Raw genomic sequence first — 16,169 nt, forward strand, 5'->3', positions numbered from 1 at the left:
AGCCACTTATCATCACCATCTGAACTGCTTGGAACACCATAGCAACCACCTAGCAACCCCTGGCAACCACCAGTGATACCATAGAAACCACATAGCAACAACGTAGGCTCCACCATAGAAACCATCACAAACATCTGGCAACATCTGTGCAACTAATTAGTAAAATTCTAGCAACAACTTGGGATGCCAATACAACCACTTATCAACACAATCCCAACCGCTTGGAACACCATAGTAAACATGTAGGAACACCCTAGCATCTACCATAGATACCATCACAACCATCTAGCAACACCTTTGCAACTATCCAGCAACACCCTAGCAGCCACCTGGAATACCACAGTAACCACACATTAACATCCTTGAAACAATCTGGAATATCATAGCAAATGCTTAGAGTCATCTATTCATGACCTGGGATACCACAACACTATAGCAACTACTTAGTAGTTCCCTGGCAAGCGATACCATAGCAACCATGTAGCAACAACCAAGCATCCACCAAAGAAACCATCACAACCATGTAAGAAAACCTTAGCAACCAACTAGCAACACCCTAGCAACCACCTGGGATGCCAAAGCAACCCCCTGATAAGAAGCACCTTACAGCAGACTAGTAACAAGCTGCACATTCACTTCATAATCGAACTGTAGAAAACCATGAGGGCGTGTCCATATTATGTCCTTTAAGTATGAGGTCAATAAAATCCCTGTACTGTCCAGTTCAGTGTTCCGAGACACGCCATAACTCTGTGGCTGACTCTGATCTACCTGGTTGAGGAATCCCTCAGCGAAGCCGACGCCGTATTTAAGGGGGATCAAAGCGATTCCTCTCTTCTTCCAGCGGTTCTGCTGGTTAAACCTGGCGACGTCCAGACGTCTGCGGTCCAGCTCACTCCTCTCCTTACACTCTTCCCAGCAGCGCAGCAGAACCTCCGGATCAAACTCCATCTTATAGTGCGTAAGTGAAGTTTCCTTATACAGGTTCTTCTCCCTGATCTAACACAGCGGAACCAACACAGTCAAACAGGATGAAGCACATCCACAATGTACTGAACCCTCAGACCACATCACCAGATAATACACGTTATTTAGCATCAAGAATCATGAATGATGCAGAAACCTCTGACCTCTTCAGCTGGCCGGCCGAGCACCATGGGGTCTGGGGCACACCGAAACCTCGGAACGCGGTGTTGGACGGCAGGTTGGTCTTGCAGGCAGCCGATTGGCCGCGAAGGTTCAGGATGTTATAGGCGTTGTCCATGTGGAGCAGGATTTTCTCAATGACCTGAGAGAGAGTAATTGTTACGGGACGGCAGGGAGGCGGACCCAAGAACTCAAACCCAGCAAAAAGGGTAAGGAGATATATAGACAACAGAGAGCGTGCCTAACGCAGTAAAAATTGGGTAACCCCGAGCCGGGTTCGAACGTCTGCTGCTCGGTACCGCTACGCCACTGGGGCGCAGAGGCAGACTCCCTTCAAGGAAGGGAGAAAAAAAAGCGTGGGAACGGATGACAAACAAAGGAAACGCTCAAACAATAGCTTAGTTGAAAAAGGGCGAAATAAGAAATAATCAGAAAACACACACTTCCTCTGCGATTTTGAGAGGAAGGTCTGCCTTAGGTTTTGCAGATTTGCTGCCCAAGGAGCAAACACTTTAGCAGGGCTGGGAGCTTTCTTCTGAGCTCTTAGTAGGTTTTGGGGTTTATGTAGTTTTATTAATTTTTGTCTTTACAGCTCTTTTCATTTCACTGAATACCGTACTGGTCACCCCTCTACAAAGGGGTGACAAACATTGCCGTTTGCCGCCACCTTAAATAAGGGAACTCCCAGGTGTATCAGGTTAGCCTGATTAGTCAGAGGCGCCTTGCTGCCACTGCCATCTGCTGGCAGCAGGCAGTGCAGGCTGAACCCTTACAGTAATGCGGTCATCTTATCAGTTTACATGACCTAAAATGTTCAACTTCTTATTTTATTATTTTCTTCCTTTTCTAAACTTCGTTAACCAAGTTTGGTGATGCATTTGTATCACATGTGCTTGTCCTGCCAAAACAGCATGATGAACTGAACAGATGTTTAAAGGAATTCCAATAGGAAGGAATTTAAAAAGCAGGTAAAATGATATTCATATTTCCAAAATCTCAAAAATTAAATATCCTCTTTGTCAAAATGTAAATGTCGGTACGTTTTTACCAGCACAGAATCGTCAGGTGTGTGTCCTGCGTTGGCGTAGTAACGAACGTCAGCTGCAGTGATTCTGCCGTCACTCATAAAGCCCACCTGAGAACACACAACCATCAGTGTGGTCAGCAAGCACCAGAGATATCTATGGTGTTCGCTGCAATGATACCATCTTTAAATCTACAGCAACCACTAAGCAACATCCTAGTAACCACCTTCAACACTACAGCACTCACATAGTAACAACGACATCCAACACCACAGCACTCACATAGAAACACCCTAGTAACCACCTCCAACACTACAGCAGTCACACAGCAACATCCTAGCCACCACCTCCAACACTACAGCACTCACACGGCAACGTCCTAGCAACCACCTCCAACACTACAGCACTCACACAGCAACACCTTAACAACCACCTCCAACACTACAGCACTCACATTAACACCCTAACACATCCAACACTACAGCACTCACTCGGCAACGTCCTAGCAACCACCTCCAACGCTACAGCACTCACACAGCAACACCCTAGCAACCACCTCCAACACTACAGCAGTCACATAGCAACATCCTAGCAACCACCTCCAACACTACAGAACTCACACAGCAACACCTTAACGACCACATCCAACACTACAGCACTCACATGGCAACGTCCTAGCAACCACCTCCAACGCTACAGCACTCACACAGCAACACCCTAGCAACCCCCTAGCAACCACCTCAACACCACATATATATTGTTCCAAGTGTAAACAGGTGCACATCTCACAGACACCGAGGTGACTAAAGAGTTCTACAGCATTAAAGAGTTTATTAAAGAGCTACTCTTTGACAGAAGATGGAAATCACTGCCTTCACATCATGAACTGATGATGCTGATCAGCAGGAACTCTGTCTGTTAAATGAAGAAATAAGGTAAAAGCTTCACCTTGTATTTCCCCAGAACTGGGTGGCGAGCTCCTGTTATGAGCATGTCCTCCCCTCTGTCCAGCACACACCGCACAGGCCTCTCCGACCTGCACCACCCAACCACAGACCGGGCAGGTTTGGGTGGGGAGTGTGTAGAACCCAATTATAAAAAGTGCTAACGTCATTTTTTTATTATAATGTAATCCCTTATTTTATTACAGTGTCACATTCATCAAATTCAATACTTTATTATATTATTGGGAAATTATCACATATTTCACACATTTTGTCATATTTATCCTCTTTAACTGGATATAGATACAGATAGTAGCCTATATTTTGCAGAATGAGCCAAAGCACTGGAAACGTTTTATATCACCCATTAAAAAATGAGATCAAATAATTCCCAAAAATATAATATTTTAATATTTGAATCATAATGTAATGTATATCAGCGTAAACATGGCGTTACATTACTTGGCAAAGCATCATTATTGTGAAATTCTTACAGGACTGGGTTCTACAGCTGTTTTAACTCGGCGAACTTCAGCCAAACGAGCCGGCTCGCCCAACAAAATCAAAATAACAATAAAGTTAACAATCCAATACTAGCTGAGGAACTTCGCTCAATCTCGTCGCCTTTTCGTGGGCGTAACCACAGAACAGTGTGTCTAGTAACCATGGCAACAGATGCAGCACAGCACAGAAATGGAGTCAACGTGACCCTGGAAATGGGTGTAGCATTACCACAGAAACAAGCGTAACAGCTGTGAAAATGACTAGTGTACCCAGGGAATAGTGAGTATTGTAACCATGGAAACGGATGTAGGGTAATGGAAGTGTGTAATGTGAGCATGGAAACAGGTGTTGAGCAACTATAGATATGGATGAAAACAACCATAGAAATACATGTAGCGTAACCATGGAAACCGCTGCAGGGTAACATGGATATGGGCGGAGCCACCATCAATTAGCCCATTCGTTTCCAGCAGCGCTGCACGTGGCGTTAAGGCAAACTCACCTCCAAGCAGCCAACGCAGTGATGCTGGCCAGAATGGACGTTTTGGACAATTTGCCCCCAAACGCCCCACCAATGCGTTTAACATGGCAAGACACGCGACTGGACGGAATACCCAACGTCTCCGCTACAGCCTCCTACAGACAAGATCAAAGCAGTGATGAGAACAGGAGACACTGCTGTGAGCATCCTGGTTATATTTAGATGCTGCGCTCAGAGTGGAATAATATCTGGACAACAGTACTCCTGTGGTCAGAGACTGACCAATGATAAATGGAGTAGAGGAGATATAAGACAGGTGTTTCTAATAAAGTGGCCAGTTAGTAGAAGCACAAGGTGGGTGTTTCTAATAAAGTGGCCAGTTAGTGGAAGCACAAGGTGGGTGTTTCTAATAAAGTGGCCAGTGGTCAGTGTTTTGTGAGTGTAACTGGACGTACTGTAGGATCTGTGTACCTGGACCATGGTTGGGTGCTGAGTGGACGCATAAACTTTCATCTCCTTCTCCTCCCCAAGCGGAATGACCAGCATGCTTTGCGTTTCCATGTAGAAATGCTCCTGCCCCCCCAGCCGGATCTCTCCTGCGAGACACACGAAATCTTCAGGCTTACAGTTTGAAAAACTTTCTCTTTGAAAGTTCAAAGTTCATTCTCGACACTTTGTTACTTGTTTTCAATCATTTTATGGTGTGAAAGTGTTTTATGACTTTAGACGAAGGAACTCGTTTCCAGGAGAAACGCTTGTTAAACAAACGACTGAAAACCAGCCAGAAAGAACTCAATTCATCTAACAATGAATGAAAATGAGAATTCCTTTAATTTTTTTTCCCCATTTCCTTTAATATTTACTTATGAACGTGTTCATTGTGGTCGTGAACATTCGGCTCTGATTTAACCTCTTAAACTCCTTGGAACCACCGGTGGTCCCAAACCCACTCCATCATGTTCCTCCTAACGTTCCTACTCCATAAGCTCCATTCAGAAGCTGGGCGTCGTGTGAGGCTGTAGCTCTTCTCTCCAGTCTAATAGACGGTGATGTCATTTAAACCCTTATAATAAAAGAAGCTGAACTCCTGAGCTGAACTTGTGACACCCATATGAATCAGACGCTTGTGGTCAAACTCTGAAGGAGAGACTTGATTATGAAGGGCGTGTTTGTGAAACAGGCAGAGGCCAAATCTGAAAAAAGTCCAGACAGAAAGGAAAAATCATTACAACCAGGTGACCAAATCTAAAGGGGCAGAGACAAGCAGACAAAGTGTAACACAAAGACAATCAGAGAAACGCTCAGTGGCTCATTCGAAGAAGCAATGCCTCGCAGAGTAACTCGTCTAAAGGCCCGGGCGTTATACTCAACCTTAGTGGAAGTGCAAGGTGGGTGTTTCTAATAAAGTGGCCAGTGAGTGGAAGCACAAGGTGGGTGTTTCTAATAAAGTGGCCAGTTAGTGGAAGCACAAGGTGGGTGTTTCTAATAAAGTGGTCAGTTAGTGGAAGCACAAGGTGGGTGTTTCTAATAAAGTGGCCAGTTAGTGGAAGCACAAGGTGGGTGTTTCTAATAAAGTGGTCAGTGAGTGGAAGCACAAGGTGGGTGTTTCTAATAAAGTGGCCAGTGAGTGGAAGAAAATAATAAATAAATAAATAAATGTACATTTATTTCTTGCAGTTACTGAATAATTTGCCTTACGATTTGGTCACGCAAAAATTCTGATGGACAAACCAAAATATACCCTGGAGACTAAGAGGTTAATTTGGAACTTTAACCTTCATAAATATGATCGGCCTCCTGAAACGCTTTGGTCACGTCTCCTCTCTGAATCTCCCTCTGAGGCAGAAAGAACGAACGCTTCTCCACAGCTTCCTGCAAACACAGCAATCATCAAAAAACGCCTTCTTCTCCAGCACGACCGTCAAATCAGAGCCGACAGGCTTCAACTGGGCTCTAAAATCAACCAGCTAACATCTGAACGGAGTCGCCCCCACCCTGCATTCTCCACCTTCAGAAGCTCAGAGTTACTCCTGCGACTGTAATGATCACAACACAGCTCCACAACCAATCATCAGCACGGAGCTGGACTTCTACAGGGACGGCATCCAGCACTGCTTCACATTTATTACTGTTCCTATTATTATTCATTAAAAAGGCAAAAACAGGTAAACAGAGCGGAACTGATCACATCAAACACCTCGTCTTATTAAATCCTTCAAATGAAAAACTCTGGAATTCTCCGGGTTAATATTCAGATCAAATTCAAGAAACTCCATAAAGCAGAGCATCAAATGATCATTTCACCCCCCCGACCCCGACTGACCACCGACCTCTACAGTGAAGATTCTGTCCGGCAGGTCCTCATAGTGGACCTTCACCGCTGCGGACGCTAGCTTGGCGTGCGGCTTCGTATCGGCGACGACCGCACAGACCATCTGACCCACGCAGGTGACCTGAGGACAGGCAGGAGATACACATACAGCAGGAGTGACCGCCACCCAGCCGGATTCACGCCAATACACAGCACTGCATGCACGAAATACTGAACGGTAACACTTTACATAAATACTCATTATTCATATGGTAATTAGCTCCTCATTAAGCATTCATTAACGATCAAGTTAAGTACACGGCTGACCATTTAGTCTATTATTAGTTTATAGCACGTCTACTCATTAACTGTAATAACCGCTGCTTATTACTCTGATAATGAGCTGATAACGCCGGAGACGTGATAAAGGAGGAGGAGACGGTCACTGGGTAACATGGACATCAAAGCTCATAAAGCCAAACATGGGGTCTGTTTGCAGGGGAAGTCCCGCCCTTCAATAAAAAGAGCCAATCAGCTTGCTGGGAAAGATTTTTTTCTTGTTTTTGATTTTATTCTTTATGGACACACTTAAAAAAAGATCATTCTTGAAGGTTCTACATAGAACCATGAACACTCAAGCAACCCACTGCATGATTAAAGGGTTTGCTGCATTACGAAAGGGTTCTTCAGACTGATGGAGATGGTTCTACACCCTCAGAAATAAAGGCCCTAAACCATCTCTGGGTCAGTTCCCCTCTCATCACTGGGGTGGAACCCTCAAGGCTCCATCTCAGTACCTTATGTCAGGGATCATAACTGAACCATAATCCACTGAAATGATCTGTTCTAAGCTGGACTGACTCCACACACCCCGCCTCGCCTTGCCTCCAGGCTTTTACTCTACTGCTCTGTTTTAAAACATTCGGTTATGAAAAGGAACAAATACCAACTTTTCACCTGGAGGAACTGATTTAAGCTCCACAATCTGGCGTTAGAACCACTGTAGAACCTCTGAGGGAACATTTACATTGTTTATACCTTGATGATGAAAAATGTACCTGCACAGAACCTTCATTTCCTTTCTGTACAGCACCAAAGAGGGTTCTTCTATGGCTTTGATGTCAGGCTTGTTACAATAGAAGAACCTTTTTTGGTTATATATAGAAACATTTCCTGTACTAAAGAACCCTTGAAGAACCGTCATTTTTAAGTATGTAGAATTTCTCGCTCAGCGTTCTGATAAACGGTTCTACCTCGCCTTGAGCCAGTATCTCCTCGTCGATCCCGGTGAAGGACCTGAACTTCTTGCCTGGAATGTCATCAGCGGTGAAGACGTCCACGACGCCGGGCATGCTCAGAGCTCGGCTCACGTCAATGTGGCTAACGAAACAAAACAGACGGCGCTCAATTACAGCCCAAACGGCCCAAACGTCTCCACCTGCATAGTAATTACAGCTGCTGTTAGCAATATTGGCTTAATAGTTATTTCAATAACACGACTTAAATTCTATAAACTAGACATTCTTTTATTTTGCTTAATTTTATCAAATATCCTACATTCTTCTTCCTGTAATCTCCACTCATAGCCTCGACTGTTTTACGATCCAAAAGCAGGAATTACTTTTACACGACTGAACGGGCTGTTCAGGTTACTGTGACTATAAGACTGATGTATGTAAATAAGCTCTGTTCTGATTGGCTGTGCCTCATTCAAAAAGCAGTGTGGGCTGAAACACTTCTTATAACTTCAGTGTGAGTGGGCGGGGCTAGGGTTTAGGGTAGTCGTGGGCTGGAGGTCAGGGAACCAGCCCTGTGACTGGAAGGCTGCCGGGTCGATCCCCTTGGCTGACAGTACATGACTGAAATGTCCTTGAGCAAGACACCCAACCCCCAACTGCTCCCCAGGCGCTGTGGATAGGGCTGGCCACCTAGTGTGTGTGTTCACTAGTGTGTATGTGGTGTTTCACTGCATGGACGGGTTAAATGCGGAGGTCTAATTCCACAGTGTGTAAACACCAGAAGGCTGATGGTTCTAAATTCAATTCAGTGGGATGGTTAGAACTTCAAGCGGTCAGCTAAGACATTTGAAGTCATGCATTGTTTTTACTCCGTACACACAAGAATGTGTCCATCATTTCTTCATAAACAGAATGTTCCTGACGGCTGATGGTCATTTTCCATAACTGGGGTGGCCAGCAGGGCAGCCACGCTTCACTATGACGGCACTGGCCCCATCGGCCACCCCTTGGCTACGTCTCTGGATGTGGACCCTTTAAGCAGGACGGGGGTCTACAATCTTCCCCTGGTGTACCAGCTTCAGCTCCTGGTTCGATGCCCAAAGGGTTTACATGTGAATCTAGCCCATGAACCGGTCTCTAGACTTCCGATCAGAATTCCGAGCTGTCCTCGCTAACGTGATGTGACGTGCAGCGTGTGTGTGAGGCGTGTTTACGTGATTCTGGCGTGCGCTCTGGCGCTGGTGACCACAGAGAGGAACAGCTCTCCCTGCGTACGTGGAAAATCATCGCAGTACACGGCCTCTCCTGTGGCGTGCGACAGCGCCGCCTGGTGCTGAACCGCCCGGCCCACGGGGTCCTGCTCCGACTGACCACTCGGCACATCCTACACACATGAACATGCACATGGTTACAGGTGTTCAATCACCCCCTGCATCTCCACTCACTGTCCACTGTATCAGCTTCACTGACCGTCTCACTCTGTAGCTCTACAGTTACAGACTGTAGTCCATCTGTTTCTCTGTACCCTGTTCTTTAGTGGGCAGGACCCCCACGGACCCTCACAGAGCAGGTACTACTTGGGTGGTGGGTCATTCTCAGCACTGCAGTAACACTGACGTGGTGGTGGTGTGTTAGTGTGTGTTGTGCTGGTCTGAGTGGATCAGACACAGCAGTGCTGCTGGAGTTTTTAAACACCTCAGTGTCGCTGCTGGACTGAGAACAGTCCACCAACCAAAAACAGCACATTTGTTTACTGTTTAGTGGTTCAGCTTGGCTGTTTACTCTGTGGGTTTTATGCAAATGAAGGCATCAAACTGGCTGAGATCCGCCCCGTTATTAATGTGAGCTCTTTATTTTCCCTAAATATGCAGCAATATGCAGATCAGAGAACAAACCTGCACAGTTAAGGGCAAAAAACTAAAAGACTGAATCTGCATCAGAAAATCTACGACTGTTTATTTACACGCCGTTAGATGTGGGACGTTACGGTCGATCTAACTACAGGCGTAGTTTTTCACCCAGTGCTCAGCTGCGGTTTGTCGGCTTTGGCCTGCATGTTTCTGTAAGCGGCGTCGTTCAATACCTGGAACTCGTGGTAGCTGGGCTGGATGATGTTGGGCAGGCGCTCCACAGCACTGAGCTGCTCTGAGGGAATCTCCCCCTCACACACATTCTGACAACACAGTTACACAGTCAGATATATGGCATCACTGCATGCAAATAAATAAATAAATAAATAAATAAATAAATAAATAAATAAATAAATAAAACAGTTTTGTATATCACTATTGAGATGTAAATCATTTCACTGTACAAGGTGAAGAGTCTAAAACTGGGCGGTGGGGGACCAAGCCAGGGAGATGAGATCAGGTAAGTGGGGGAGGGCTCAGATGAGCCGGATAGGACCAGGTAAGGGAGACAAGATCAAGTGAGTGGGGGCGGAGCCAGACAAGTGGGGTGGGACCAAGTAAAGGATACGACATTAGGGGAGTGGGAGTGGAGCTAGATAAACTGGGAGGGACCAATTAGGGAGATGAGATCAGATGAGTGGGGGCGGAGCCAGACTAGTGGGGTGGGACCAGGTAAGTAGGATAGAACCAGGTGACAGAAGGAGGGCGTACCGTGTCTTTGAGGTGCTGCAGGACATGCAGGTAGAACCTGAAGAGCAGGCTGAGGGTCAGAGACCTGCGGAACATCACTTTACCCCCCGGAGCAGACGCCCCTAGAGTGACCTCATCAACGAGAGCCCTGTACGCGTCACTCAACGTCGCCTCGTTCCACGGCCTGCCACAAAACACACACAAACAAGCCGAAAGAAGCAGAATAAAAGTCCCCCGTGTGCCTGGAAACGCTGTGTACGTCTGTCCAGTACACAGCAAATCCACGTTACCGTCGTGTTCCTCTGACAGAGTCTCTGATATTATTGTTGTTACTGTGTCGTCAGGCTGGTTTACCTGCCGATGACCTGCTGGACGGTCCTCTCTGCGCTGACCGTGCAGGGTCCCACTCCCCCGTAATAAACACTCATCTCCTTCACCACATTCGAACCCTCTTCAAACCACACGCGCAGGCCGGCGTTCACCGTGGCCAGAGCGTTCTCCTTACGGGGAGCGTGACGGAACGCCCGAACGACCTCACCCTGCAGGACGAGAGGACGGGGTCATCCCAAACACACTAGCGTGCAAGACTCTTATATACACACGACTTTCACCAGCACAGAGATTCTGATTCTTTACAGTAGAAACCTCACCTTTCTGGACACTGGGATGAAAACGGACAGCACAATCTCGTCCGGTTTCAGAACCGTCTTTCCAAAGCCCACAAAGAAATCCTTATCCAGAGGAACTTCCCGTTTTCCCTCTGGAATCACACACAAATGATCAGCATTACCTGGGAATGACGCACCATAACAGAGTAATCAAGGGAATAAATATCAGTAGAATTTGCATAAAAGCATCAAACTCCATAAATCTGCACAAACAAAAGCCCCAAAACCGGAGAAGGAAATATCAGGAAGACTTGAGCTTTTAATGGAAATGAGTGCAAAAAGACGTTTTTGTAAAAAATAATAAATAGAGAAAAACGGAGACGGAAGGTTTTGCCCTACAGCATCAACATATTAACTGTGCTCGTTTGTCTTTATGCTCTGTGATCTAACGGCATCAGTTATACATGAAAAGCGTCGCCACATTAAACCGACGCCACTGCTCTCTTATCGTCTGATTGTACTGCTTATTAAATGCTTTATGCAGAGCTTACGCACGTTATGAAGTGCTGATGTAAGCAGGCTTCAGGTAAAGTGTCACTGAATTAAGAGACAAACGGGGCAAATTGTGTATAATAGAAATACAGAACTCAGTCAAATGAACTGGGAAATAACAGTGAGCGCCTCATTCACCTCTGGACTGCAGCACTACGGAGCATCTACCAGCAGCTAGAACAGGATTCAGATCGGAGTTTGGATACGCGCTCGCAACGTTACCACCCAGAGTCTGTAAACACAGACAGAGACACAGACAGAGACACAGACAGAGACACAAAGACACAGACAGAGACACAGACAGAGACACAAAGACACAGACAGAGACACAGACAGAGACACAGACAAACACAGAGACACAGACAGAGACACAGACAGAGACACAGACAGACAGAGACACAGACACAGAGACACAGACAGACAGAGACACAGACAGAGACACAAAGACACAGACAGAAACACAGACAGAGACACAGACAGACAGAGACACAGACAGAGACACAGACACAGACAGAAACACAGACAGAAACACAGACAGAGACACAGACAGAAACACAGATAGAGACACAGACAGAGACACAGACAGAGACACAGACAGAGACACAAACACAGACAGAGACACAGACAGAAACACAGATAGAGACACAGACAGAGACACAAACACAGACAGAGACACAGACAGAGACACAAAGACACAAACACAGACAGAGACACAGAGACACAGACAGAGACACAGACAGACAGAGACACAGACAGAAACTCATGAACGTGAAATTCTCTGTAAAAGGTAACGGTAAGAATTAGTGATTTATGGGCGTAAGTTTTCTGTATAATCAAAGTCAATATTTTACAGTAATTAACTGAATATTGTGTTTACAATTATTTACTGTTAATTTACAGAACTTTACTGTAAACTCGGCTGCTGGTATATTACTGTAAATTGCGTTGTCTGGTATGTTACTCTGTAAATGCCCAATCTTTTACAGTACGATCCTGTAAAATAACAAACCAGTATAATACTGTGCCATAAATACTGTAAATTTACAGCATTTTGGTTCCAAAAATGTCCTAAAAATTCAGTCCTGCTGAACAGAAATCACTAAAACCACTGAATTTTCTGGTGTCCAATTTTCACTGTGTAACATCCTCGCTCTGTTTCCGTCTGTTTGCATTTGTCCGTCTATCCATGTGCTTCTGTTTCATTGGCCTGCTGCTCTGTGGCTCCGCCCTTTTTTTTGTTACTTAACTCGCCTGTGTTGTATCACTAGTCCATGTGTCCAGCTCTGTTCAGTGTATGTAAACCCCTCCGGTCCGCCTTGTTCTTGCCGGGAACTGCGTGGATTTCTTGGATAGTTTCTTGTCTTTTCCCGTTTAGTTTCGTTTTCTCAGTTTGTCAGTCTCTAATTTTCTGTTTCTTGTTCTTGGTCAGGACATCTCAGCCATGCTGGGACCCTCTAATTAACCTGTAACCTGGACTTTAATGTAAGACACTCACACTTGCGTCCTGCCTCCACGCCTACCTGGTTACCAGAGTTGCAGCAATATGATGCCGTATCAGCACTGATGCCGATACTGGCGCTTGACGCCGTATAAAGGCAATAGAAGTGGGTGATTACTGTTTGGAATTCTATGTAAGCCATTGGTTTCACTGATATGTCACAAATACACAACATAGAGCTGCATGAAAACAGCATAAAACACACCAGTGGCAGCTCCTCACCTCAACAGCTGACTCGCTTCTTTCAGTGATCTGTACCCTCGCCCTGTAATCATTGGCCCTGGATGCGTCTTGCTCTGTTAACTGCCCTGAAACCCACTGGTTAAAATTCACTGAACAGTGAGTTACTATTAGTCCCGGCTGTTAGTGAGGGACTGAACATTAGAGAGACATGTGGAAGAAACCACCACTGAGGTAATCCTGAGGTAATCTTTAGCTTTGGTTTAGCCTTTAGCATAGCAGCCCACTAGCCAGGCCTGCGTGTCCATTCACCCCACCTGTGATGCGCCTTTTCAGAACCCGATTTGAACCAGAAACCGGCCTGCGTGTCAAACGCTGTGCACAAAACTGAAGGCAGCTGTCTTGATGCCTTGGTGCCTCATAAGTCAGTGCCTCAGAAGGCAGCACTGTGATGAACGTACGTGCGAAGGAATCGCGTCTGAGATGTGCGTCGCAGGTTTATCTGCGTGTCATTCAGTTCTGTTTTAACTGCTTTACACAAACATATTTTACATTCATATGTTAAACATCACTCTTATAATCATTTACATTTACGGCATTACATTTACATAATCAACAGCCTTAGGCATCTAAAGTTGTTAGATTATACATTAAAACATGACGATTACAGGTAAATGCTTTATTAATGATAGAGGACACAGTTTGGACTAAAATGAAACTTTTAAAAAGTCAAACTGCATGAATATCAAGACTAATATGCTAATAAGGTTAGACAGAGTTAGTGTGGGTGTCGGTACTCAGTATCGGCCGGTACTCGAGGATCAGGTATCGGTATCGGAAGAGAGACGGTGGTATTGGTGCATCACTACTGGTCACACACTAAAGCTATTCTGCTGTTGTGTTGGGTTGATATCACAGTGTGAAGGACTCTAATGGTGTTCTGGGACTGATTCCAGATGCATGTGGTTTCCTAATGGGATCTAATGGCGTCCTACAGGAAACTAGTGGTCTCAGTGGAAACCATTCAGCAGGGAATGAAATAAACGAAGGCTGGTCTCTGCCTTTTGGACTCTACTGTGTGTGTATGTGTGAAAGACTCACAGCAACGTTGCGGATCTGCTCTCCTGCGACGTGGCTCAGCTGCTCCAGCAGCGCTGCGAGTGTCTGTGTGTGTTCAGCAGGGAGAGAACACACACACTTCTCCAACACACTCCGCACGGTGGACAGACTAGAGCCCGCTCCAATACACACACCTGCAACACACACACACACGCAGAGTCTGGCACTGATACGAGATTGATGGAGGTTGGGTTGGTCATCCTCTCGTCCTTCATCAGTGGTCACAGGACGCCGCCCACAGGACGCTGTTGGCTGGATATTTTTGGTTCTCAATCCAGCAGCGGTCCACTGCTGATTCACTCAGACCAGCACAACATACACTAACACACCATCACCAAGCCAGTGTTACAGAAGTGCTGAAAATGACCCAACACCCAAATAGCACCTGCACTGTGAGGGTCCATGGGGGTCCTGACCACTGAAGAACAGGGTAACAGAGTATCAGAGAAACAGATGGACTACAGTCTGTAACTGTGCTACTGGGTCTATACGGTCAGTGGAGCCGATAAAGTGGACAGCGCCAACCCAAAACGCCTTCCCACCTCCCTTAGTGTTCTGGACACTTACCTTCCGGCTTCTCCGTGACCTCAAACAGCTCCCGCACACGAAAGCCTGATATGATTATGGGATGGACGACGCCTTTAAACTTTATGTCCAGCCCTGATAAAAACATCAGACAGTAAAATCAGGACAGCAGGTCAATCAGTTCATCAGCTGTTATAACAGGTCACGGCATCTAATTCACCACCGTTTAAGACTTCACCACAAACAACAGTGCAGTTTCACTAACATTCACACTTTCTCACGTTTCAGACTCCTCGAGACCACCGGTGGTCCCAAACCCACTCGGTCATGTTCTTCATAACGTTCATACTCCATAAGCTCCATTCAGAAGCTGGGCGTCGTGTGAGGCTGTAGCTCTTCTCTCCAGTCTAATAGACGGTGACGTCATTTTAAACCCTTATAATAAAAGAAGCTGAACTTTGTTTTTCTACTGAAAGTCGACCCGTTTTTCCCCAAATCTGGGCTCTAAACTATAAACAGACGGCGTCTCTTCAGTGATCTGCTCTGGAAACATCACTTTTAGAAAACAACAAGATTTTTGGCTCTCAGCAGTGAATCGTGAGCGTGTAGTGATATGTGGAGATCATAAAACACACGTTCTGCTCATTTGAAGTTTTACAAAAAAATGAATAAATAAATAAAATAAATAAATAAATACATTTATTTCCTGCAGTTACTGAATAATTAGCCTCATGACTTGATTATGTAAATTCAGGTGGACAAACCAAAATATACCCGGGTGTATAAGAGGTGAAAGTGAGGCAGGGTTGCCAGGTGTCCAGGTTTGGACCGGACAGTCTGGCTTTAAGGATCATGTGGGTAGGAGTTTAAAATTTCTCTCAAACTGCATGAACTTTAATAAATATCACGTCAAACGTTGATGCACATTTTATGACATACGTGTGTTTTCTGTAGAGGATGTGGCAACATATCAACAAAACATGGAAACGTCTGTGGATGCGCTTCCTTCCTCCATCAGCCGTCAGGAGCCGCCGAGCTGGCAGCTCAAAGCTCAGTGAGGTAAAAATACCTAGATTAGTGTTGCCCATGACGACGGGGGCTTGTGGGTGTTGACTCTTCAGCTGGAGCAGCTCATCCAGAGAGATGGGGGAGATCCAGGTCATCCTCTCCCCCCGAAACGTCTGAGTGGCTCGCTCCTCCAACTCGGCCATTCTCTACACAGAGTCGCCCACAGATTAAACTGCTACATCACATAAAAGCGCCAGAGCGTCTTAAAACTGCCTTTTACGTTTCATTTCTTTAGATTTTCCACTATTTTACCTTCATTTATATCCCACATTGTTTATGACCGTTTTCAGCAGATTTCAGCTTTAAACTCCATTCATGGTGGAGGGATACATGATATGCAGGGTGTTATGAGGCAAAATTGTCCCTAATA

General features: G+C 45.6%; 1 protein-coding gene across 1 annotated transcript in view; it reads right to left on the reverse strand.

Moving 5' to 3' along the window:
• Positions 1-16,169, reverse strand: part of LOC108414343 (aldehyde oxidase 3-like) — a 31,642-nt gene that overhangs the window by 7,732 nt on the left and 7,741 nt on the right. The window contains 19 exon segments of the mRNA XM_037534590.1: positions 772-999; positions 1,131-1,162; positions 1,165-1,288; positions 2,195-2,281; positions 3,120-3,207; positions 4,122-4,255; positions 4,572-4,696; positions 5,876-5,972; positions 6,431-6,553; positions 7,665-7,791; positions 8,864-9,033; positions 9,733-9,822; positions 10,271-10,433; positions 10,604-10,788; positions 10,900-11,009; positions 11,548-11,641; positions 14,189-14,340; positions 14,774-14,866; positions 15,801-15,945. Of these exon segments, the coding sequence (XP_037390487.1) occupies positions 772-999; positions 1,131-1,162; positions 1,165-1,288; positions 2,195-2,281; positions 3,120-3,207; positions 4,122-4,255; positions 4,572-4,696; positions 5,876-5,972; positions 6,431-6,553; positions 7,665-7,791; positions 8,864-9,033; positions 9,733-9,822; positions 10,271-10,433; positions 10,604-10,788; positions 10,900-11,009; positions 11,548-11,641; positions 14,189-14,340; positions 14,774-14,866; positions 15,801-15,945 (2,367 nt within the window).

The sequence above is a fragment of the Pygocentrus nattereri genome, chromosome 25 (genome assembly GCF_015220715.1).
Source record: "Pygocentrus nattereri isolate fPygNat1 chromosome 25, fPygNat1.pri, whole genome shotgun sequence".
In the NCBI taxonomy this organism is placed as follows: Eukaryota; Metazoa; Chordata; class Actinopteri; order Characiformes; family Serrasalmidae; genus Pygocentrus; species Pygocentrus nattereri.